Below are 25999 nucleotides of genomic sequence, written 5' to 3' on the forward strand. Positions count from 1 at the left end.
CATATGTGATTTATGGGGGGAGCAGTAAGAAATAAATATTCATTGATGGAGATAATCTCTCATGTTCTTTCAAACTTTAATAGTCTGTGGAGATGATGATAATTATGCCTATTGTATATTTGGTAAAAATCTTGTATTTCTTATTTTAATACCTTAATTCTAAAGGAAATTTTACTGGGAAAAAATCAGCAAAACAAAAAATACCTTATTTAATGGTACTTTTGCTAAGTGATGCATTCCTCCTTTTCTTTGTAGTAGTCCTCTAAGGAATCTTCTCAATCAATATTCTCTGTCTTCTCTTTCTCTGTCTTTCTCTTTTCTCTCTCCTCTCTTTCTCTGCCCCTTCTTCCTCCCTCTTATTTTTTAAATTCTTCATCTCTTGTTGCCTACAAAATGTCCAATGTCACCTGTCCTTATAGCTATTGTCCTATAGCTATTCCTTTTCAAAGCCAAATTCCTTAGAAAAAAATTCTTTTCTTTAATTTTTTTCACTTTCTCCTCATTTCTCAAACCTCTGTAATCTGACTTTAGTTTCAATCAATTCACTAAAAAAAAGTTCTCCTGAGGGTTTCCATTGATCTTGTAATTTCTAATCCAATGATCTTACTTCTCATCCTTCTTGGCTTTCCAGCAGCATTCAATAGTATAGAACGCTCCTCTCTGACATCCCTGACATTTCTGTCTCATTTTACTCCGCCTACAACTCTGATTACTTTTTCTCCATTTCCTTTGCTATAATATCACCCCATGACCTGTGAATGGATGTAACTCAGCATCTGAACTCTCTTCTCTTCTCTACTATCTCTGTGTCTCACCAGTACCCACAGGTTCTATCAGAATCTCTATGCAAATGATTCCTATATCTATATATCCAGTCTTTATTTCTGTACTGAGCGTTCCTTTCTATACTGCCCCCACCTTCACCTCTTACTAACAGCCTAATGGAAATATCTATTCATAGACATTCCAAATAATAATGGCATAGACACTAAGAACTATAATGGAGCTCATTACTTTTCCCTTAAAACTATGCCCAATCCCAACTTCTCTATTTATGTGGAAGGTTCTACTAGCCTTCTAATCACACAGGTTTGTAATATATTCCATTCTTTACTCTCTCTCATACTCTATTTTCAAGCAGTTGATGAACTCTTGATTCCATCTTCCTAAAGTCTCTTTCATCTGTTCAGATCCTCTTCATCTCTCATCTACACTATTGCAATTGATTCCTAATTGTCCTTCCTTCAAATTTCTCCCCTTTATCTTCCTAAGACATATATCTTGCTGTTATTCTTCCATAAAAAGTTTTGATATCTCCCTATTGCCTCTAGATAAAATATAAATTCTTTTGTTTAAAAACAATTTCACAATTCAACTCCAACCTATCTTCTCTGACTTATTCACATTACTTCCCTTAATATACTCTACATTCCAGACAAATTGACATGCTTGTTATATTTTCCATACATGATATTCCCCATATATGGCTGACTCTTTGTGATCCCATTTGTGGTTGTCTGGGCAAAGATACTGGAGTGGTTTGCCAATTCCTTCAGCAGCTAATTTTATAGATGAGGAAACTGAGGCAAACAGAATTTAAAAAACTTGCCCAGGTCACAGGGCTGGACTGAAATTCAGTTCTTCCTGAGTCCAGCCTGGTATTTAATGTCACCTAGGTGCCCCATAATCCTACTAACTAGTATATTTCTTGTGTTTTTATCCATTATATATACATACACACATATATATATATACACAAATACCTATATATATAATTAATATAATATATTATATATAATTAAAATGTTTGGAAACATTTTAATCAACAGAAGTAACTGATAGAATTCTTAGGTCATTCAATGCATTCTAAAGATGGTCCAGTGGAGTGACAGAAAGATGTGTTATTTGTGATATTTAGATTTTAGGAACTCAAGAGAGTTATTACAATGTAAAATGGTAAAACATACATTTTGCAACTTCTAAATGCTTCATGGATGATCATGAGAATATATTTAATTTGATTTTGACAATTAAGATTGTATTAAAATTTATAATACTGTTCCATTAAAAAGTCATGCCTTAATCACAGCATCATTCTATGTCTATTCCTTAGCCTCACTTAAACTTTGTGTCTACTTAGCATTAATAGCTTCTAATAAAATGCACTAAAGTATTATATACACTTTGCTCCATGAGATAACTCATAATTGTTCATTGGTTTGCAAAAAAATCAGGCTTCAGTTTGTATCAGGGATGAGATATGCATGTATTTTTACTCTTGATTTAAATGAAAAAAAATTTGATGAACAAGTGAAATGTGTCATAGTATGTGGTTTGTAGTACTAACACATGTCTTCTACGAACCAAACATTTGCATTAGAAAGGAACTCAAATCCTGGGCTTCAAGGTTTTTTTTGTTTTTTTTTTACAATAAGGACCAAGGAAAATAACTTGTCAGTAACTCCGAACACAAACAACTTCCAAGGAGTCGAGGCTGCCCAGAGGATGAGAGGCTCTATATGGGCTATTCCACAACCACGAAACAAGCTGGAGCCAGGAAAGCTCTCATTCCATATACCACTGAGATATTGTGCCAGGGAATTCTGAAACTCAGCATTCGGATAAATAAGCTGTGGAATTATTATGTTGGTCTTGTATTTGAAACAAAGAGATAGGACTGGCTGGGGAACAAGAAGTATTTGTGAAGGGGCATGGATTTTACTTCCTCCATTGAAAGGCGAGCACACAGGATGGCAAACAGAGGCAAATACCCTACTAAAGCACAGCCTCACCCCTTGGAAAGCCCTGGAAGTCTCCTGGAATATAACATTGGTTTTTACGACTGATTTGAAAAGGAGGTCTACTGTGACCTGGGCATCCTAGTCTGTAAGACATCCCATGGCCTATTTTTATGAAACTGCCAGAATAATCCTAGAGCCAGTATAGCTTCTTAGTGGTTCTTGTAGATTGGTTAAAAGTGGCAACTAACCTCCAGAAAGGGGGGAGGGAAGGATTTTATGTACCCTGGGACATTTAAAACATCTAATTTTGGTAAGTGAGCAGTAGTGTGTGGATTTAAGATGCAAGTTACTTATGATTTCACCACTAAGTTTTTCTTGGCTTATGCCTCCTTTATACAAAAACATGGCTTGCTGGGAACAACAGAAGTAGTCACAGAATCCTTGTGTGTGGCAATCAGGGGGCTGTGTACTTGGTTTGGGTTTTCCCTGTCTACTGAGGCAGATTTTCAAGATGCTCTCACTATCATTAAGCCTTTATTAAGGGCCTTACTCTGTCAGGCACTCTGCTAAGTGCTGGGGATACAAAGAAAGGCAAAAATATGGTTGTTGCCTTTAATGAGCTCAGCAAACAATTGGTTAGGAAACGACATTCTACAACTTTTCCTGTTGTAGAATTCTGCAAGACTCTTGGGAAATGGTGACCTACCAGGAACTAGGGGAGGTATAATAACAAAATAAAACTTCTTGAAAAGTTCTTCATGGTTTTCTCTGTGTCTGTCACTCTGTCTCTCACATATATATACAGATACATATAATGTATGTGTGTACATATATATATGTTTGTGTGTACATAAAATTTCATCTATTCTCTCAAAGGAGCGTTTTTATTATCTATAACATGGTTACCTCTATTTTTCCACTTAATCACTGCAATAACCCTGAGGTAAGTAGTAAAAGAATTATATTTTGAAAATGTTAAAATTGCTTCTCTGAGAATGTGATTGTTGAAAGTCACACAGCCTGCAATTGATTGGTGAACTTTTCCCAATGCACACAACTCAATAGCTACAACTACCTACTTCTTAGTCCTACACACCTAACCAAAATATTTATTTGCCTAAATTATGTGGGAATAGCTATGAACCTGAGGCAGGGTGTCAGAAGTCAAGGGCTGTAGTAGAACTTGATGGAGAGGCCTGTGAGCTAGGATTTGAGTCAAAATCAAAGGAAAAAGCTTCAGATCAGGAATTAAGACTTAGAAAACCAAAAGTAGTTGTAGTGAATTCATGGTCTGGAGTTAGGTGTTCCAAGCTAAGAATGGGGCACTAATGTGGTCAAGGTTAAAATTTGGTATCCAAGCCAGGGATCAGAGCCAAAGTATTAATCCAAGTAAAGCAGAAGTAGTCTCAAAGGATCAATAAGTTAGAACCACCCAAGAGGAAGGACCAAGAAAGGTGCCAGGGGAGGGCTTGACTAATAACTAGAGTACAGGGGAAACTAGTTTGGGATGCAATTGTGAAATTGCACTTTTATATATGGAATTTACAACTCTCCTTTAGAAGACTGATCAGTCACTTCTACAACTTGCCCACATCTTATAGTTTTGGGGAATGATTAATTAATACTGAACTAGGATTCTAATCCAATCTAATCTTATCTCATTTAACACAACAGACATTCATACCTCCAGTCCAAGGGTACTATTAGGCATTGTGGAAACAGACAAAAATGACCCTCAAGGAGTTTAAAGGTTACAATTGGTATTCAATCTTGGTTCTGGAGAATCAGAGAAGGTTTTCTATAAGAAATGGCATGTGAGTTAGGCCATTCAGGAAGCCAAATGACTCCACATCACATAAAAGGAGATGGAATGCCAAGTTTGGGAAACAACACTGAACTGAGTATCCAACAGTATTAAGTAGTTGCTTAAATTTGGACATAACATTTTATTACATCAGAGCCTTAATTTGTAAAGTGAGCCCTGGTAGTAAAGTACGGTTAAATCAAATCATGACTACAGTCATTTACACAGGTATGTTGGAGTAGTTGTTAAATTTTCAGGGTGATCATTTACATCTTAGAAATCAGTAAATGCTAACCATCGGTTTTATTGTTTTGTTGATTTCTAGTCTTGAGAAAGGGCAGTTAGGTGGTAGAGTGGCTAAAGTAATAGGCCTGGGGCTGGCTTATCCTAGACAAGTCATTTAACCTTCTTTTCCTCAGGTTCTTCCTTTATACAATGGGCTGGAGAGGGAAATAGCAAACCACTCTACTATCTAACCCCAAATGAGGTCATGTGGAGTTGGACATGACCAAACAGTAACAACTCACAAAAAATTTTAAGAAAGTGATAGACAAAATGTTAATAATACTGATTAAACTTAGAAATATATTATGTATTTTCAGAGATGTGGTTATTAAACATTTAACACCATAATTCCTTCTCTTAAATATGGACCAGATAAACAATAACACTAAGTTTGAACATGGTCCTCTTCCAAATAAAAAAATAGAACTACAAACTGAAGACAAGTCTTACTGCACATATAGAAAAGAAAAAACTATGGATTACGGTCATTACAGTTGATCAATAAATCAACATTTATTAAGTGTATACATGTCAGGCACTGTGCCAAGCACTGGGGATACAAAAAGAGGCAAAAAGATAATTTCTGCCTTCAAGGAACTTATTATAATCTAATGGAGGAGATAATTTCAGTCACTTATATCTATCCAATCATTGAGTAATGAAATGACTCATTGAAAAAAAGTTTCCCTCTTTTTAACATAAAGCAATAAAGGACTTTAAATGCTGGACTCCCTTTCATTGCAATTCTTCCTCCTTCACTGCCTCCCTGCTCTCTCCCCTCTTCCCTCCCTTCCTTCCTCTCCCTTCCTCCCTCCCTCCCTTCCTTCCTTCCTTCCTTCCTTCTCTTCCTCCCTCCTTTCCTTCCTTCTTTCTTTTCATCCCCCTTTCCTTCCTTCTTTCTTTTCCCCCTCTTTCCCTCCCTCTCCTTCTTTCAATTATTTATTTCCATATTTCTTTTTGTAATTGTTTCCTACTCCAAATGAATTTGATATCCAGAGCAGTGTAATTGGGAGAGGCTTTGGCTGTTCATGCTGGAAGACTTTGACTATTGGGAACATTATTAACCAAAGTTGAAAATGACTTGGATCTCTTAAAAGAACCCTCCAGATGCTTTTCTGACTTACAGCTGGGTCCAGCATTCCTGTCTCTGGTGGTATTACACTGGAGCCACAGGCATGTAGCAGACTCAATTTCACCACTAAATCCCATGGTTGAATGAGATTTAGATTGTATCAATCTTATTTAATATGAAAGTATGCTGATAGATGGGAATATATGAGTACCATCCTCCTTTATCCCAACTCTTCCTCTGCCCCCACCTCCTCCTTCCAACAAAAGCTTTATTAGAGCTCAAGAAACCGAGAGAGGTTGCTGGACACTTAGAAGTGGCCTGAGCTCAGATCATTGTTTGAACAATGTTTTCCCCTCATTTTAATACCAAGGAAAAAAGGAGGGAGGGTAAAGGAAGACATATAACCACATATAAAGCCACAAATAAGCTACTGTATGTCAACAGAAATCAGATCCTGACATCAAAATTTTTTTAAGAAAAAGGGTGACATTTTAAAAGGCTCTACTAATATTTCTTGAAGATGAGGGACTAGAAATGTCTCAAGCAGAGCAGAGGGAACTGTTTAGCAGAGCACTCATGAAAATTATTTCAATATTATAAAGAATTAAGTTACACTTTTAGACTCTGGACTGTTAAAGGCAAAGACTCCTCCAAAAACATTCCTATTTTTTTTGGAAACACATCTTTGGGATATATCTAAGTAACTTAAAGACCATTAAATTCTATCTTAACAATGTGATGGAGCCATGGAAAATGGCTAAGACAAAATAGATAGATAGCTGTATTTCAGCTAAGGCAAAATAGATAATAATGTATCCTAAGATAAAATTTATAACATATATGATTAGAATATCTACCTACGTAGGTTCCAAAGCTTGTGTGGTCTTTTTTGATGGCCATAGAAGCTGACTCCAGATTTGAAAAAAAATAAATTTGTCTTCCAGGTCTCAAGCTTATAGTTAGTTAACTCACATGTACTAGCCTTTGTTATAATACCAAAGTTATGCTTTATCTAAATGCTACCCTGAACAGACACAAGGTTAAGATATAAATCTGGACTTTAGAAAAAGTATTTGCTTTTTATTGAATGGGTAAATTGATATAGCATATTTGTGTGTGTGTGTGTGTGTGTGTGTGTGTATGGATTAAGTCATGAAACTTCAATCATATTGATTTTTAGATGAGAAGATGCTTGAGGGCAATCTTAAAAAGAATGCAAAATCTTTCATATTGATGAAAATTTTTGTAACTTCCTAATGTGATTGGAAAAAAGAACTGAATCATAAAGCTGAAGATCTTGGGTTTGCCTCACACTAGCTGCATGACTTTGGGCAAGTTATTTTAATTCTCTGAGTTTTAGTGTTCTCATTCATAAAATGAGAGAACTGGGGTAGATGCTTGATCTAAATTTACAAATCAATGGATTGTCAAAATTTCATTCTAAGAAATCCTAAAAATTAAATTTCATTGGCTATGTAATTCCAGACTCACAGTGTGAAATCAGAGGTATCCTATTTGTAACTTAAGCCCATATCAAATATTGGCTTTCAGTATAGATCTCCTTTGATTCTTTGTGGTAGTGGGAAGATGACCTTGAATTCTCGAAGGCAATTTAGATTTCATTTATTCTGTTAAGCTGGAATGACTTTGATTAGGGTTGTGACAAAGAACTGAATCTAAAAAGAACTTGCTTAACTCATTTAGGAGAGGGATTACTGTGCTGTTCTTTGGGGGACTAAGTTTTCTTTTTTAGCTATGACAGTTTTTACAGATTATTTTATACCCATGTAGTAACTTTTGTCAAATCACTTAATCTCTCTGGCTTCAATTTCCTCAAGATTAACATTGCATGTTGGACTAGATGAACTTTGAGCTCCTTGTCTACCCTAGATCTGAGATCATATGACCTATTATCTACTAAATCATATAGATTTTGTAATCTGTGCAGGTTGAAGGTTCATTATTCCGACAATGAAATCACAGATCATTAGGTGTGAAAGATAAGATGTCAAATCCAGATAGGGTATGTGTTCCATAGAACCCCTTTGGCAGCTAGATGAAGATTATAGATCTCTCTTCAGAATATTGTTTTTAAATGTATTAAATTAAATGCATAGAATCACAAAGAAATTTTTATATCAAGAAAAGATTTACCAAAATATTAAAAAGATAAGTTTATGGACCCCAGGTTAAAAACCCCTGATTTAGCAATATATAATTATATGTTTCCAGTATCCAGTATCCAACTCTTTGTGATTCCATTTGGAGTTTTCTTGGAAAAGATACTAAAGCAGCTTGCCATTTCCTTTTCTAGCTAATTTTATAGATGAGGAAACTGATGTAAACAGGAATAAGTGACGTTCGCAGGGTCACACAATTCTGTCCTCTGTGTCACCTAGCTTCCCGCGTAAAAGCCCCAAATCCAGGTAATTTATTTACATATAAAAAAAAGGGGAAAAAAACCCCATGGAACAATCAAAGCCCAGTCACCTGGAGATAGTTTTGTGCCTTAAGTATTCAAACCCACCAATCACATGCTCCCTTCAGAAAAATGATCACTCACATGCAAGTACCCGCTTTTTTGCGTCTCTTTGAAAAGGGATCATTAACTGCTTCACAGCTTTTGGCTTTAGTTTTAATTCATGATGTTTTGGGGGGAAGGGAGAAAATGGAGGAATTCTTGATTCTAGAAAAGAAACACACCTCACACATCTGCAATTCAGTGTTTTCTTTGAGCTTGTTTTCCCACTGACTTGCTTTTCCTTACAGCCTGGGTTTAAAAACATTTTTCTGGAGGAGCCCAGGAGATCCCAGTGGACCCAACACCATCGCTCATATGGAATGTATTTAGAGAGAAGAGAAAGCTTGAACTGCGTGGTTATATTATTTTGAACTGGCTTTGTACATAGCATGGCTGGAATTTCAGAGCTGGCTTTTGTTCTCATTCGTCATGAAACATTTGTTATATGAGCTGCTGTTACAGCAGCAGCTGCCCTAGAGAAACCAGCTCAATGGTTTCTTGTTCCCTCATCTAGAGAACTTATGAACAAGGCTTGGGATCCACAGAAAGAATTAACACTCCTTGTCTTTAACTATCCTTGGTGGGGCTGGGAAGACATACTCCTTCAAAATTACATATGATGGGTAAACCTTTTCAGCGATGTCACCTGGTATCTGCTGGGAATGCTGAGTTGTGTTTATCCAGCCCTGATTCATATTCTTCTCTCTTCAAGAAATTTCCCTGTGCTCTGATTTCTTTTTTAGATGTGTTTTTAAAGAAAAGACTTGAATGATAGAACAGAATTCATTAAAAAGCAAGTTCATTTGAATTCCATCCAAAGAGACTTAATTACTAAAGAACTAAAGGAAGGTCGAGTAGTATAGTAGAAGGACCATGGAACTTGGAATCCTAGGAACTGTGTTTAAATCCTAGCCTGCTACTCTCTACTTGCAAGACATTGGCTAATTCACTTAATCTCTCTGAGATAGCTTTCTTATATGTAATATAAGAGAATTGCACTGATGACTTAAAAAACCACTTCTAGATCTAGATAGATCCATGATCCCAGAACATTAACTAATTAATTCACTGATTAAGTAGTGTTATGGCATAGAGCTGGGCTTCTTAAACTTTTTCTCTCACAGCCTCTTTTTATTCAAGAAATTTTTATGCAACCCTGGGTATGTAGGTATATAAAATAGGTATCCAAGTGAAACATTTACTAATAATAAATCATAATTTTGTGATCCCTACATTCAGTTATGTAGCCTCATATGGGGTCTCAATCCACAGTTAAGAAGCACCGAAAGCAGTCAGTGTTACAGAAAGTCTGGGACAAATATTAGAACTAATTAATGGTATAGATCACAATGGTCCACATAAAAGAAGATGAAGCTACAAAATTGCGGACCGAATATACTGTGTGTTGCCATTAAAAAGTAAAACCAAACAATAATCCGATTTGGTTGGTCCCATGATATGACAAGATTATGAAGTCACATATAAGCTCTCTCACAAGATCCTACTTTTAGAGAGTAGGAGATTAGCTACAATTTAGGCATCATCAATGGGGAATTGTGTTGAACTGTGGATACTGTGGAATTGTGAATAACAAAATAAAAGCATAGGATATCATATATAAGGAACCATAGAAAGGATGAAATACAAGGTCATCAACTTGAAAATGTATCTAGACCTTAATTGCAACATTGCCAAATTTAACTTCATTTCTAGGATATAACCTATAAATCATGACCAAAATATGAATTTTTTTGTCAATGAAAATCTTTTGACTTACATTTAAAGATATGTCATGACACAGACCAAAAAAAAACATATACTTAGTAGGTAGAACTGTAGCTTACTAAAAATAGAATTCTCCATCAATGTAAACTTGAGATAGAATATGCCTTTTTACCATAGGCTTAGAACATAACCATGTCATTAGGGTGCAAAGGAGATTGGAGATTGTGTTGGTTCTTTATATGAATCAGTAAGTCATTGAGTTCAGATTTATATTACTGCTTCCATTTGCTTCTTCCATGCTTTAAAAATAGAACAGTTTTGCCACGTTATCAGGAAAGTCAATGAACTGAAATTTGCAATGACTAATTTTGTCCCAGGACACTTAATGCATAGCTTGTGGTCATATTACTGTCAAGCTCAACTAAAAATTGTATGAAACAGGAACTAACTGAATTCAGAACCAGGAGAAAGTTATCTCCAAATACAGCATATTCTTACTACACCGTTTAGTATGAAAGTATTATTTTTTTTTTTTGCTAACTTTTCATTTTGTGGAAATAAATTCCAAAAGAGAAGAAAGAACTCATTGTTTTGTAGTATTCTCAAATCTTAGCCATCGTTTGAGCATACCTCACATTATGAAATGGATATACTCTAAGAGTTGGCTGTGGAGTGGATTTCTGCCAAATGAATAATTCTTCCTATTGGAGAGTATTTCCTTACTCAGAAGACCTCTATACTAATGAAATCATGGACCCAGTTGCTATCCCTATCTTTATATGCCTGTTCCTAAATTCCTATATTTTTATCCTTGTATTCCTATATTCCTAAATCATGGACAGTTAGGTGGCACAGAGGATTGTGCCTGGAATTAGGAAGACTCATTTCCCTGAGTTCAAATCTGGTTTCAGATACTTACTGACTGTATCACTCTGGGAAAATCACTTATATTTGCCTCAGTTTCTAATCTGTAAAGTGAGCTGGAGAAGAAAATGGCAATCTATTCCAGTATCTTTGCCAAGAAAATCCCAAATGGGGTCACAAAGAAACCTACATGACTGAAATGATTGAACTACAAAAATACTTAATAGCAATTAACTTATGGGTTTATTAAATAGATTTTATATAAGTTTTTTTTTTTTTTTTTGGTCAGACATATGATGATTTCAGTGTATTTAACTCCTTGTAAGAAAACTCCTACCTATGCAGACTGGCAACACCTTTACAGCTTATTGAACTGCCTTTGGGTACTAAGAGTTTAAATGACTTGACATACCATGATGTTTCTCATGTTAGTATAACACATGTAAATATAATAAAAACATTTTATTAAATGAAACGTCCTACACAAATATTTAGTAAATGAATATCTACAAAAATAAAAGTTCATCAACAGAATGATACCTACACTATAAATGGCTTTGTGTCCTGAAAATGGAATGTCTTAACCTGAGAAATGAAGGGGTTAGTTTTTAAAACATGAATACTGCTAGTATCTAGTAACCTATCTGATAGTAAAAATTGCACCTAACAAAATTACTTTGACAGTGAGGGACCCATCAACATAAGTAGATAATAGATGTCAATGACCAATCATAAATTGGAGGTCTGTTTATATCTCGCTTAGGAAAGGTGACCATTTACTGCTTAAGCAAAGTTGTGTTAGTACAATAAGAGCATCTATTAATTCCTTTATATGGGGTGTAGTTATAGAGTTGAGGTTTTTGTATGTTTCTTAGGTGATTAGAACAGGTAAAAAATAGAAAGGGATGGATATTGTAAAAAGGTAGTATTAGTTTAAATTTTGTGAAGACTTGTTTAGTTTTCAAGGTAAATATATATATATATATATATATATATTTTTTTTTTTTTTTGGGCGGGGAACCTGGTGTGAAAACCTAATTTAATTGTAAAAGAAACAACAAGATTTAAACTCCCTTCAAACATACTGAATTGACAAAGGATCTGATGAAGGAACAGAAGCTCTGGCAGATCCTACCAAAGTGAGTCTCTGTATTCAGATTTGTTTTCTTGTAGAAATGAGTTACAAGATAGTTCTGTTTGTTCATTCACTGTAATACTGGGCTCTGTTGCAAATTGTAGTTTCTTACATTCCTGAAAAAATGGAGAGATGATGCCACCTTCTGGACAAACTTTTCATTAACTTCATTTTATGTGATAGTCCTCTGAAGGAAAATAGTAAACCCCTTTTAAATTGCAAGTGAAAGTCCTTATTTAAAATAAAAGTCTACTAAAGCTGCTCAGGCAGATGGCCAAAATCTATTTATTGGAAACTATAGATATTTAATAGTCTTCCAGAAACAAAAAACATAAGAATATCCATTAGGGGACAATTGCTTTTTTTTTTTTTTTTTTTTTTTTTTTTAATTTTGCAACAACCCATTAAAAGATCATTTTAAGATGACCTTAGATAAATCCTTTATAAACACACTCTCAATGAGGCCTAGGGAAAAGAATTCCTTTGTCAGAAATATATATATATATATATATATATATATATATATATATGTAATTTTTTTGCTTGTATTGTGAATTTTCACCAGTTGTTGAGAGTCATTTTGATAACCTTTCTAATCAGTATCATTTTACTGATGAATTAAAAGTTCACAAATGTAGACATGAGAACCTCAGTTTCAATGATCACTCTATGATCTTTTCAGGGATTTGTGGCTTGTGGAGGGGTCATTAATAAAAAATAAGTCTAATCTTGGCATCATTTGGAAAGAGGGAGACTTCTATAGTTAGTCTGAGAACTTGAAGAGATATTTTCTTTCACAGGTTTGTAGTAAATGAAATAAGCCTGGGATCAATTTTGCCTGGGCTATTAAAGATTTAACAAGCGATTATTAAGATTCTACCATGTACTAAGTACTGTCCTAAATGTTTTACAAATATTATTTCATGTGATCCTGACAACAACCCTAGGAGGTAAATGCTATTATTATATTCATTTTACAATTGAGGAAACTGAGATAGAAATTAAGTAAGCCGTTTGGGATCACAGAGCTACTCAAGTGTCTAAGACCTGATTGGAATTTATGTCTTGCTGACTGAACGTCCAGGGCTCTATCAGTGATGTATCTGTCAGCTGGCCAAAGGATTCTTCTACCTTCTTTTATCCCCCAAAGAAACATGATATCAGTGCCCAGTGGACAGAGACTATGTCTATTCTGTGATGAAAGTGGATGAGAATATAGAACTGAGAGCATAGGATGATCATATGAGAGAAGACTAGAGAGAACTTTGGGGTGAGAACTCTGGTGTTGAAAAAAAAAGAAAGGTCATTAGCAACAGGAGAAAAACGGTATACTTGGATCATTAGGTTCAGAAGTAAGACACTAATAGCTTCCCAAGCTGAATGAAGAATGATTATGATAGCTTCCCTATTAAGTGGAAATTTTTACAGACCAATTTCATGATTATCCAGCAAATATTTTGAAGTTCTCCTCCCTCCCTCCCTTCCTTCTTCCTTCCCCCTTCCCTTCTCCTCCCTTCCCCTCCCCTCCCCTCCCCTCCCCTCCCCTTCCCTCTCTTCTCCTCTCCTCTCCTTTCCTTTTTCCTTTCCTTTCTTTTTTCCTTTCCTTTCCCTCCTTCCTTCCTTCCTTTTCTTCTTTCCTTCCTTTCCTTCTTCCCTCCCTCTCTCCTTCTCTCCCCCCCTTCCTCCCTTCCTTCCTTCCTTCCTTCCTTCCTAAAACATGCCCATATTAAAACCTTTCTACTAGGTACAGATGTACTCTTTTATAACTAATACTTTACATTCCAAACTCTAGAGTTAAGAATGAACTTTTACAACTATTACCTCATTTGACACTTGCAATAATCTTGCAAAGTTGGAAGAACAGATATTCCCATTTTAAAGATATTAGATACAATATCAAATTGATAGTGAGAGAATTAGTAACAGGACAACAGTATTCTAACTTCTGGTTTTGGTGTATAGTTTTAAAAAATGAAATGAGATAAGCTGGAAAAGATCTCAAAGATCATTTAGTCCAACTCCACCATTTTATACTGTAGGAAACAATTTGAGAGAGGTAAGTTTTGCCCATAGGCACACAGCCTCGGGGAGAATGAGTACCAGCCTGGCTCAGTTCAGTGTTATATATCCTATACTACACTGCTTCTGAAATGCTTTTAAAAAGATTAAAACACATCACTATTCGCTATAAAATGTTAGACTTTAAGTATACAGTATATGGAGCAGCTCAATATGACATTTTTATTGATCGTGAAAACTTTAATTTTCCTGTAGGTCTTAGATGCTGAGATTTCTTGTACTGCATATTTGTCACTGTTTTTATAACCTTCAAATCTGTGTATTTTGGCATGCATATGCCCCAGAAAGTGGATTAATGCACTTGTAAATCTGGGGCTTAATTATCATTCCTTCAAAATAAAAAAAAGACAATATTTACACCCGGGGACTATTTATCATCCTTGTTCTGCTAAAGCATTGAAAAAGTAATAGTCCTTTAAAAATAAGTACCCCTTTACAAATAGGTTTTATCCTAAAAGGATATTTACAAACATCCCTTAGATACCTCTTTGGAATTTAGGACACATTTTCTCATAGAATCAATGTTAAAATTGTCATGTCACCTCCTGAGCCTGTTTCCTTATGTGAAAAATGAAGATAATATTTTTAAATTATCTACCTTGCAAAAGATGTTAGGAGGATCAAGTAAGATAATACACTGAGAGTACTTTGTAGTCATAAAGCACAACCCAAAAGTATGGTAATTATTATTGTTAATTGCATTATTATCGATAATGGCAAAAAGTAGATCTTTGCCTTTAGCTTCTCAACTATTTCATACCATATTAAATGGATGATAACTAAAAGCACTTTTTATTTTAGATGTGTCAGTTTTCTATCTGGCTGTTGGTGACAACCAGTTCCTGGATGTCTTATTGATATCTGTTATGGGGCTGTTGTGCAGGTCACAGATCATGATCTAGTCTTTGAAGTAGAGACGTGATCAAGTAAATGACAAAGTGATGCTCTCTTCAACGGCTGGGGGTCAGCATGAGTACATAAATGGCAAATGAGATAAGGAAAGGTTTTATTGGAAGTGAAGAGATTTAAGTTGGGCTTTGAAGGGTAAATAGAAATTCTTCAAGAAAAAGGTTCATTTGAGTCCACATTTCCATGTTTCATTGAATAACTTTGAATTATCTCTTAACATCTTGGCCTTCAATTACTAATTTTTTAAAGATATTAAGTAAAAGATGAACATGGTAGCTAGGTGGTGCAATGCATAGAGTACTGGGTCTGTTGTCAGGAAGACTCATATTTCTGAGTTTAAATCTGGTTTCAGATGCTTGCTAACTATAAGACCCTGGGCAAGTCACTTAATCCTGTTGGCTTCAATTTCCTCATTTGTAAATGAGAAAGAAGGAAATGCAAACTCTTCTATTATCTTTGCCAAGAAAATTTCAAATGGGGTCATGAATAATTGGGCATGATTGAGAAATGACTGAACAACAACAAAGGATGAATATAGTAAAGTAGAAGGAAGAAGGAAGGAGGAGAAGAAGAAACAGGAAGAGAGTGGAGCTGTTAATCCCTTGGATCATTCTCAACTGAAGTGATCTTCCCCATCACTGGCTTGCTTTAGTATAACTCTGAGGTGTAGGCTACCACTCATCATGGGTGACTGAGGCAGGCAAAATCTACTAAAGTATTTATTTCATGAAATTTGCCTCAATTATTGATAATATCTATTAAGCTGGACAACAATTAGTAATACTTACTTTGAAATTCTCACCTACTCACCAAAGATGTGCCACAATTTCTTACCTTTCTTTCTTTACTTATCCTTTACCTCTCATTTTCTAAGTCCAACTTCAATTCCATCTCCTCCAAGAAGTCTGTTGGGATCCTCCTACTTAGTGATAACTTTCCCCCTTTAGAGTTCACATAGCTCAGTGCACTCCTTTTAGTTACTTGTCACACATTTTCTATTATTAAAATTATTTGTATTTGAATCATATTCTACAAGAGAATATATTTTCTACTAAAGTAAGGGCTATGCATTATTACCTTGGTATGTCCCTCAATATTCAGTTCATGATCTATATGAATTAGGTGTTTAATAAGTGTTTATTCATATGGAACTTGTTAAGAATGCTAAGAGAGTCCTAGATAAAACAAACTTCATAAAAAATATGATATTTGAAGTTATCCTAAAAGAAATTTAGGGAAGTTGAATTCAAACAGTTTCCTAAAAGCTCTTTTGCAATATATTGTTGTAGGTACTTGGGTTAGAAAGATGAAAAATTTTGCTATTTGTTCTCAAGATGCTTCTATTATGTTCTTCTATGTCCTTTAAAAATATTCTTTATTATGTATGTACATAGATGTGTGTGTGTGTGTGTGTGTGTGTGTGTGTACATTCATTTTCAGTGCACTTTGGGGCATACGAGATATTTTCCTTAACCCAAGTTAGGTGCATAGTTAGATGAATCACTGTGCCTTGGACCAGGAAGTCCTGAATTCAAATCCAGCCTCAGATACTCATTAGTTATGTGAACATAGGCGAATCACTTAACTTCTGTTTGCCAGTTTCCTCATCTATAAGATATATATAGTGATAATGTAATGCCAAAGGTCACTTTTAATGGGGTGACTAGTTCCTCCATTTGTCCTATTTCATAATTCTGCCTTAAGGTCATGACCGTCCCCTCTTAATGGTTGAGATAAAGGTGTTATAGACATTCCTTAATGTCATTAGAATATCAGTAACCTCCATCTATGAGGCTATCCCCACCTAGGTCTCTCCATTCTGTCATTGTTCTTGTTATTCCATAAAAGGCTTGCTGTCCCGATACTCTAGGCTAGACTCTTTGAGATGATAGTCTCATCTAGCCCTGGGATCCATTGGTCCCAGTATTTCTCTCCATTTAATAAACTATTGAATTGGTCTCTAATCTCTGTCTTGCTCAGTTTCTTTTGGCATTACATTTGGAGGCCCCAGCGAGATAATTAGAAAATGAGCAGGATAAGAGATGAGACTATGGGGTCTCTGCCTTGGATCTGGGTGGCTGAGAATCTGAACTCTTGGCCTGGAGAGGTCAGGCCCTCCTGGATTTCTTTCCAGAGCCTCTGGGAAAGAGAGCAGTTTCCCAGCCACAATAGCCTGATGGTAGACAACCCCATTTCTGCCACAGGAGAGTAAGTTTGTCTGGGTACCTTTTGGGGTACCATGTGGTTATGTCTTAAGACTTGTTTTGCAGTCAACAAATATAGCAACCTAGTCTTTGACAAACCCAAAGACCCCAGCTTTTGGGATAAGAACTTACTGTTTGATAAAAATTGCTGGGAAAATTGGAAACTAATATGGCAGAAACTAGGCATTGATCCATACTTAACGCCGTACACCAAGATAAGGTCAAAATGGGTTCATGACCTAGGCATAAAGAATGAAATTATTAATAAATTAGAGGAACATAGGATAGTTTACCTCTCAGACCTGTGGAAGGGGAAGGTCTTTATGACCAAAGCAGAACTAGAGATCATTACTGATCACAAAATAGAAAATTTCGATTATACCAAACTGAAAAGATTTTGTACAAACAAAACTAATGAAGACTTGTTTTGTTTGTTTGGTTTGGTTGACGGTTGTCACTTTTGGGGTGCCTTTGAGGTACCGTTTGGTTTGGTTGATTAGTGAATAACTGGACGTGGGGTCACTTGGGGTGCCCTTTTGGGGGTGTCATTTGCTTGGTTGATGAGTGGCCTACTGGACGCAGGGAGTCGCTACTGGAGTGTGCAATATGGAATTTTGGACAAGGTAAAAGACTTTTTCTTTCCTTATCTTGTGGTGGACACTGCAGTCATCAAGACTGCAGTCATTGTTTGGAGTTCTTGGGAGCTCTGGCACAATTCTTTAGGAATTGCTGCGGCACTATCTCTAAAAAGAGATATGAGGGAGGCTGCAAAGATTGGGAAAACTAAGTTTTTATTTGTCTGCAATCTAGACACTCCGCCGCCTCAAAACTCTTTTCCTGGAGCAGATGCTTTGCTTGAGGAAACTTTTTCTGTCCAACTCTTCCAGAGACAAAGGCCCGTCCTTTGTATTTCTAAGCGAAGTCCTCCCACTTCTTCCAGTATATACATTTGAAAATGGGACTCAGTTTCCCTGTTTGGGTCATCCTGTGTTAGTTAGAGTAATCCGGCCCCTCCCGCTTTTGCATGGTCAGGGGGCTATCTACAAAGACTGGGGGTTTGAAAAACGCCATTTGCTTTGGCTTTAATGTTAGTGTCCTACTGAATGTTGTAACTGTGCAGTCTAAGTGTGATCAGTGTTCTGTATGTCTTGTATGTTATTGGACAGTCTAGTTGTGCTCTGTGTTCTATGTGATTTTTGTGAAAATTGTTTGTAATTTGTTTGTCTGTTTTGGTATCTTAAGAGCTCTGTTAAATTTAAGAACAATGATCAAATTTGGGAATTGGTTATTTCAATACTGAACTCCAGCTGGTGAAAACATTTGATTAGGAATTTAGAGATGATTCTAAATTTGGGAAATGAATTGGTTTTCCTTAAGTATAAGATCTTAAAGGAACAATAGCTTGTTAAAGAAGTTCTGTTAACCTTCCTGAAAGAGGTCATGTACCTCTAATTTTACCTAAAGTATGTAACAAGGACTTTTCTGAAAGCTTCATCCCTGGCCAAGCTGGGCTTAGGAGAAGTCCATTGGGAATAATAGCCACATGGGGCCAGAAGGAGAGAAAGAAACTATGTTGTTTTATTATTTGAAATGAGATAGAAATGGATTATATGCTTTAAATCCAGCTCTGCTGGACATGTAGGTTTTATGGGATTCTCCCACCCACCCACTGATTTCTGCTACTTTAAATGTTGGGTGGGGTAGGGATCTTTTGTAAAAGATTTAAACTCAAGCCCCCCCCCCCCCCCCCCCCCCCCCACTGCTGCTACTTCAGCTATAGGAGCCATTTAGTTAGCCTGGAGTGATTTCGCTCCCCACCCTTGTGGAGTTGGGGGAAGGGTAGTCACATGGAATTCTATTCTCCCCCTTCCTCTAAACTGTTCCAGACATTTTAAAAGCAGCAAACTGATAAGGTTATGGTAAATATCTGTTTAGGATTGTTACTAGAGGTAAAAATATCTTGGGTTTGTAGTTAATATGCACTGCATTTTTTCCCTCCTGTAACTGATTTCTATAATGGTCAATAAGAAATTGTTAATTCAATTATGTCATACCTTGTTGTTTCCAATCTGGTTATGTGTAATCACCATATCCTAAATACTTGAGCAAATAAGTATTTAGTCTGGTCATCTATTGGTTACCAGATATTGTGTCTGGACATTCAAGTTTTTTTTAAGGTTTTTAACTAATGAGAGGCCACATCTTGTAGCAGTCCTTGTGGACCGGTCTTTCTATCTCAGACTGTTCTAACTTTTCTTTGTTAGATTTGTTTTTATTTCTAGATTTGGTCAAATTGCAGATATATTGACTTGCTTCTGGGACCTAGATCAAACCTTTGTTTGTCAGCTCGCCACACTACAGACCCATCCCCCTCGTGGACTGAGCATCATCCTGAGCATCGTCCCTGTCCAGCTTGAAGAAGCAAATGACAGCCATCGGCCGCACCCACTTTTCCTGATGCAATTTGGACTGATGGGGGGGGAGTGGGAAAGTGATTGACTTGTTAGAATTTTCACTGTATTACTGTGCTGTGTTTAAGACTTGGAATGGAAATTGTTAAACTTGTGTAACTATTGCTGTTATGTCTGAAGGACTTTTAGTCTGTTATGTATATGCATATGTGTATGATTTGTATGTGGGATGGTCATTTGATAATTCCTTTCCAAAAGAAAAAAAAAAAAGGAAGGAGAAGAAATAGGAAATTGGGAAAACTGGTATCTTGCTAGTTCAGAATTAATTGGAAGTCCTTTACTCCTTGCTTAAATTTACTATACTATGATTTGCTGGTTGTTCTTTAACTTGGAAATCCCTTATTCTGTTGGAATTGCCCTGGCAGACTCAGTTTTGGGGGATTATTTTTTAGAAACAACCAGAAATTGGATACCTATCTTGGAACTGGCAGTCTCTTTGAGCTGTTTCTCCACTCCTGTTACCCCAGATCCTTAATTAGTAGTTCATCGTACTTAAAAGGACCTTGTTGATATCGAGGCCTCTAAAAAGTTTGGGGTTGCCTGCCTTGGTCTAACTGCATAATCTGCTCAGAAATCTGTATTCTAGTGGCAGCCCTGTTTGTTCCTCTGGGTGGGACAGGTGGGGCTACTCCAAGCCTCTCCCTTCTCTCCTGGAGCCAGCTGCACCTCTGAATGGGCAACACAGTTACCTGCCTTGAGCCTGCTGCTCTCCGTAAGCAGAGGCCAGTCATGCACAAATGACCACAGCTGTCCACATGCTCCCCAACTGCAGAGGATCTGACAATTGATTGTCAGAAATAACTGAAATAAGAAACTTTGTATTGCTGATTAATTCTGGGGTTATCAGGGAGAGACTTGTCCTTGCATTGGTCTAGCTTTATTTTGATTTTTATTTACTTCACATAGGGTTGTTCAAATTATAGTGCTAAGGCCTTCTAGAGGAAGGTAATTCAAAGATTTGAATAGTTTCAAGAGAAAAAGGAGGGAATGTAATGCCAAAGGTCACTTTTAATGGGGTGACCAGTTCCTCCATTTGTCCTATTTTATAATTCTGCCTTAAGGTCATGACCGTCCCCTCTTAATGGTTGAGATAAAGGTGTTATAGACATTCCTTAATGTCATTAGAATATCAGTAACCTCCATCTATGAGGCTATCCCCACCTAGGTCTCTTCATTATGTCATTGTTCTTGTTATTCCATAAAAGGCTTGCTGTCCCCATACTTGGTGCTAGACTCTTTGAGATGATAGTCTCTTCAAGTCCTGGGATCCACTGGTCTCAGTATTTCTCTCCATTTAATAAACTATTGAATTGGTTTCTAATCTCTGTCTTGCTCAGTTTCTTTTGGCATTACAATAACATCTACATCCCAGAATTGTGAGGATAAAATGATCTTATATTTGCAAACTACTTAGCAAGAGTTAAATAACTATATAAATTTTAGCTATTATCATGATCATAACAAATCCATGAGGTAAGAAGAACAATTATTATCATTAGGCCCATTTTACAGATAAGATTGAGTTTCAGAGAGGTTTAATGATCTGTTGGAGGTCCCATAACAGATAAACTGAGTTACAGCTGGGGTTTAAAGGCCTGTCTTATCTGATTGTTGAGTACAGTATTCTTTACTACATCATACTTCTTCTTCTATTAGGGGAAACAATACACACAGATATTGTTTTTTTTTTTTAATCATTTCCTTATTTTCACAAACAGGAATTCTTCTTCATCTCTGTCTCTCCTTCCTTCCCCTCTCTATTTCACTCTATCTACATGAATATATACATATATATGCACTATATATATAAACAAAGCACTATATATATGCATGTATACACACACACACACACACACACCCCTACATCCTATATAAATTTATTTTTTTCTACACACAAACACACACACACATGTCAAAGTAAAAAATTTGCTTGAGTGGAAAAAGCTTAAGGAGAGGAAAAAAGGCTGCTTGTTTTTTTTACTATTTTAGAAAAATTTATTAAAATAAACAAATAAATTCTGTAAAGAAGAATTTAAGTTTTATAGGTTCTAGAACATACTACAAACTCTTCCATATCATACTTTTAAAAAAATCTTATGTGCAAACCACTTAATTTGCCAGCAAAGCACTTACATGTAACTTACAACTTTCCTTTTATAGCAAGGAATAAATTCATCAGGATATTTCTGACCAACAGAAGAGAGACAAGAAGTATTTGATCACAATGTTAGCATGATGATAACTACAAAGTAAGTAGAACATTATCATTATCATTATCATCATGTTAGTACTATGAATATGGAATATCTTTTCATTTATGGATTTAAAAGCTCTTAGATACCTTGGCTGATGAAACCCTTTTGCCACCCTTCCCACAATCCAGTATCCTTATAACATGTATCAATTGTGTTTTGACTCAAATTTCTTTTGGCAAATGGAAACTAGAAACAGAGTTTAAGATTCGGTTAAGTACCTGTTTGAACATGAACCTGGAGTTCATATTCCAGGTGTCACTACTCAATCTTGAAGGAATTTCCTTTATTAATGGAACAATTTCTCGTCTTGACTTCAAATTCTTTCCAATTAGCCTATGAACACTCTCTGACAATCGCCTTTTAGAAGTGAAAACTCATCCAAAGGACCTCACCTGGGTTTTTGTAGATACTGAGCACGTCCTTGAAGTAATGAGGTAAAAATCTTTCCAGTAAAAGCAGCACATCTTCCAGCTCTTCAAGGATCCCCACAAGCAGGAAATGTTCATTCACGTTTAATTTTGCTCTTTCAAGGGCCCATTCACCTGGCTCCCTTTGTGGAGAGAGATATTAAGTTTTAAATAAAAAGATTCTGTCTAAATAAAAAAAAAAAAAACCTTCTGAAAAATCACTTTCAATGTTACCTCTGTAAACATAAAGATATGACTGTAAGATATCCCTGCAAATGTCTTTGTTTTCTGATTTAAAAAATTTGTTTTGCTGTATTTGGTTTTTATATCATTTGTATTTCTCAATATAGCACTCCTCTAAATCCGTTCAGAGATACATCTTTTATAACATAAAATAAAAAAAGAGGAAGAAAATGTTTAACAAAACTAATTAAATATCTTGAAAAAGTCTGATGTTATACACAGTATTTAACACCTATCTTTCACTCTGTAAAGAAGTAGGGCGGGGGAGTATTTTCTAATATCTCTTTTTTGGCAACAAGATTGGTCATTAGAATTTTATCAGTATCAATTATTTTATTTTTTTTTTTATTTCCATCATTGCTACTATAATTGGATATCCAAGTAATAGATTTTTTAAAAAAGTTTCAGTTGATCCAATTAAGTAAAAAGCAGTTCAAGGACTAGTAGACCTTACTGACAAATAATGTCTGGGTTAATGGAAAGTACATCTGGCCAAGTATGGAAGCCATATTATAATTCTAAAAATGAAATCTCACTCTTGTGAGGCAGCATGGTATAAAGAAATGAGTGACAGTTCTGGAAAAGAAAGATCTGGGTTAAAATACTGACTCTGACACTAAATACTTATCTGATCTTGAGCAAATCATTTCTCTGGCCATGGCCTGTGTTTCCTCATCTATTAAATGAAGTCCTTCTAATTATAAAAATGTATTATTTATCCCAAGTCCTGGAAAACACATAACTGATATTAAAAGCTATAGGTTTGGAGCAGTATTAAGCTATTGAAGTTTAAAGCTGAACTAAGACTTTTGGTCCTTTAGGGAGTCATAAAAAAGGCAGGAATACAGATTTTCTCTATCTGTTTATTCTGATGCTTTCTCTCCAGGGGTCCTCAAACTACGGCCAGCGGGCCAGATGCAGCAGCTGAGGACGTTTATCCCCCTCACCCAGGACTATGAAGTTTCTTTATTTAAAGGTCCACAAGACAAAGTCTTTGTTTTTACTATAGTCTGGCCCTCCAACAGTCTGAGGGACAGTGAACTGGCCCCCTATTTAAAAAGTTTGAGGACCCCTGCTCTAGACCAATATTCTTCTATTGTGGGACAAACACTGGTCTCCAAATCAGGGATAACCTTGTGGAATCAGTCAGTCACTTAAACATTTATTAAATGCCATGGCACTATAGTACAGTACTAAGCACTGTATTAGGAGCTGGAAATGTAAACACAAAATCAAAACAGATTCTGCTCTCAAGAAGCTGACATTGACCAATAAGAAAAAAGTGACTCAGCCCTCAAAGAAATCTATTTATGATGAGGTGGAAGATGGCCAGCCACATTCCCATCAGAGTTCTTACTTCAAAGAAATCTTTAGTTAACAGCAAAAGAAATGGAAAGTAAGAAAGAAATAAGAAAAGATATGAAATCAGGAAAAAATGTGTGCTCCCTTGTATTCCTATCAAATGTTTCATCACAGAATCATAGAGTGTCAGGATTAGAAAGAACCTCAGAGATTATGTGACCACTGTTCCAATCCATATGCAAAAGGAATCCCTACTTTAACTAAAGTTTACTTCTGGGGGAAACTAATCTCCTAATCAAGAGGGATATTTTCTTTTTTCTTTTTTAAAAAATATTTTTATTTTCCCTAGTAACATATAAAACAATTTTTTAAAATTTGTTTTTAAAACATTGAGTTCCAGATTCTCTTCCTTTTTACCTCCTCTTCCTCCTTCTACACATTGAGAAGACACATATGAAGTTATGCAAAACATTTCCATAAAAGTTATGGTGTGAAAAAAAATTGATAAGAAGGTTATTTTCTGTCAGAGAAAAATAATTCTGTGTTGCTGCAGTGTTTGAACTACTTTCTTACCACAGGTCAGGCATTTAAAAAAAAATTATCTTGACTCTGAGATATTTTTAGTTGTGGAGAAGGTGTTAAAGTTCAAGATACTCAGGGCTCCCTGAGTCACTCTTTTTTATTATCTTTATTAAACCCCAATTTCTTAATTTTAAAACATATATTCTACCTCACTAACTATAAGTGTTGGGTCTTGGCTCCAAATAACACAATGAAAAGGGAAGTGAGGGAGGAAGGGGGCACCTATATGTAATAAGTATTAGCAGCAGTCATTAGGCCTGGAATAAAAGACCCCCTGGAGGAGAGGTTAGAATATAGTCCAAGTTGAGAACCAACTGGATAAACAGACAACAGGGTCAGGATCAAAGTTAGTAAGGGCAACTGCTTCAGAGGGATGGACAGAAAATGATGAGCTGAATTTGAGAGCAAAAAAGTTAGAAATCATGGGGAAGTTCACAGGGAGTAAGGTCAATTAATACCATGGAAAAGGAAGGAAGTGGATCATTAGCAAATGATGGTTTGTTTCAGCAACAGATGGCATTCATTTAAAATATCAGGGGGCCAGCCTTCTCTCATCCTCCCTTAGATGCAACTTCATTGTTATGGATTTGAATATTCTCCCTCCTTGTAGACTTTCCCTCCGGAGTTCAAGACTATATTTTGGTGGCAAGATTTACATACATATCAAGGTACATAATATGTAAGCCATTTCTAATTAGCTTTTAATTAACCTAAAGAAGAACTAGAATCCACTGCAAGAAAAGATGGATTATAGGGAAACTAGATGGTATAGTAGATAGGAGCACTGGCCCTGGAATCAGAAGGACCTGAGTTCAAATTTGTCTCTAGATACTTATTAGCTGTGTGACTCTGGGTAAGTCACTTAACTCTGATTTTCTCTAAAATTAAAAAAAAATAGATGAATCAATCTCTCTAATAAACTATTTGGGAGGACCCAAGTATGAACTGTACTGCTTATTTTTGCTGAATGATTATCCAATCCACAAAATTTCCAGAGACCTCAGAGCCTAAAATGGGGCCCATAATATCATTAGGTTAAGAAGTTCAATCTCAAGGTTAGATGAATTGTTGAGAAGGTTAGTGTTTGGTCAGCCTGGGAAAGGGTGATGAAGGAACTCTACTGAAATCTACTCACTGATGGAACTGGATGATAGCTTAGATTGTTCTCAGGATCAGGAGGGTAGTTTAGTGGAGTCACACTGGACTTCCCCAAGTTGCATAGACTCTCCAATGCACTGGATTTTGAAAAAGAGGATTAAAAACCTATAGAAACTGTGTGACTAGCCAGAGACAGAATCCTATGCAGGCCAAAATATTTGCAAATGGAATGAAAAAGTTTTTTTTTTAAGAGTGCAGTTGATTGGTGGCTTTTTCTAATCACCATTAAACTTTCTAAAAGC

The 25999-nt window shown here is 35.9% G+C and overlaps 1 protein-coding gene across 1 annotated transcript in view; it reads right to left on the minus strand.

Annotated features, from left to right (window-relative positions):
• Nucleotides 1-25999, minus strand: part of UST (uronyl 2-sulfotransferase) — a 374901-nt gene that overhangs the window by 28177 nt on the left and 320725 nt on the right. The window contains exon 7 of the mRNA XM_003769536.4: nt 22458-22615. Within this exon, the coding sequence (XP_003769584.1) occupies nt 22458-22615 (158 nt within the window). The remainder of the gene's footprint in view (nt 1-22457; nt 22616-25999) is intronic.

The sequence above is a fragment of the Sarcophilus harrisii genome, chromosome 4, assembly GCF_902635505.1.
Source record: "Sarcophilus harrisii chromosome 4, mSarHar1.11, whole genome shotgun sequence".
NCBI classification, from domain to species: Eukaryota; Metazoa; Chordata; class Mammalia; order Dasyuromorphia; family Dasyuridae; genus Sarcophilus; species Sarcophilus harrisii.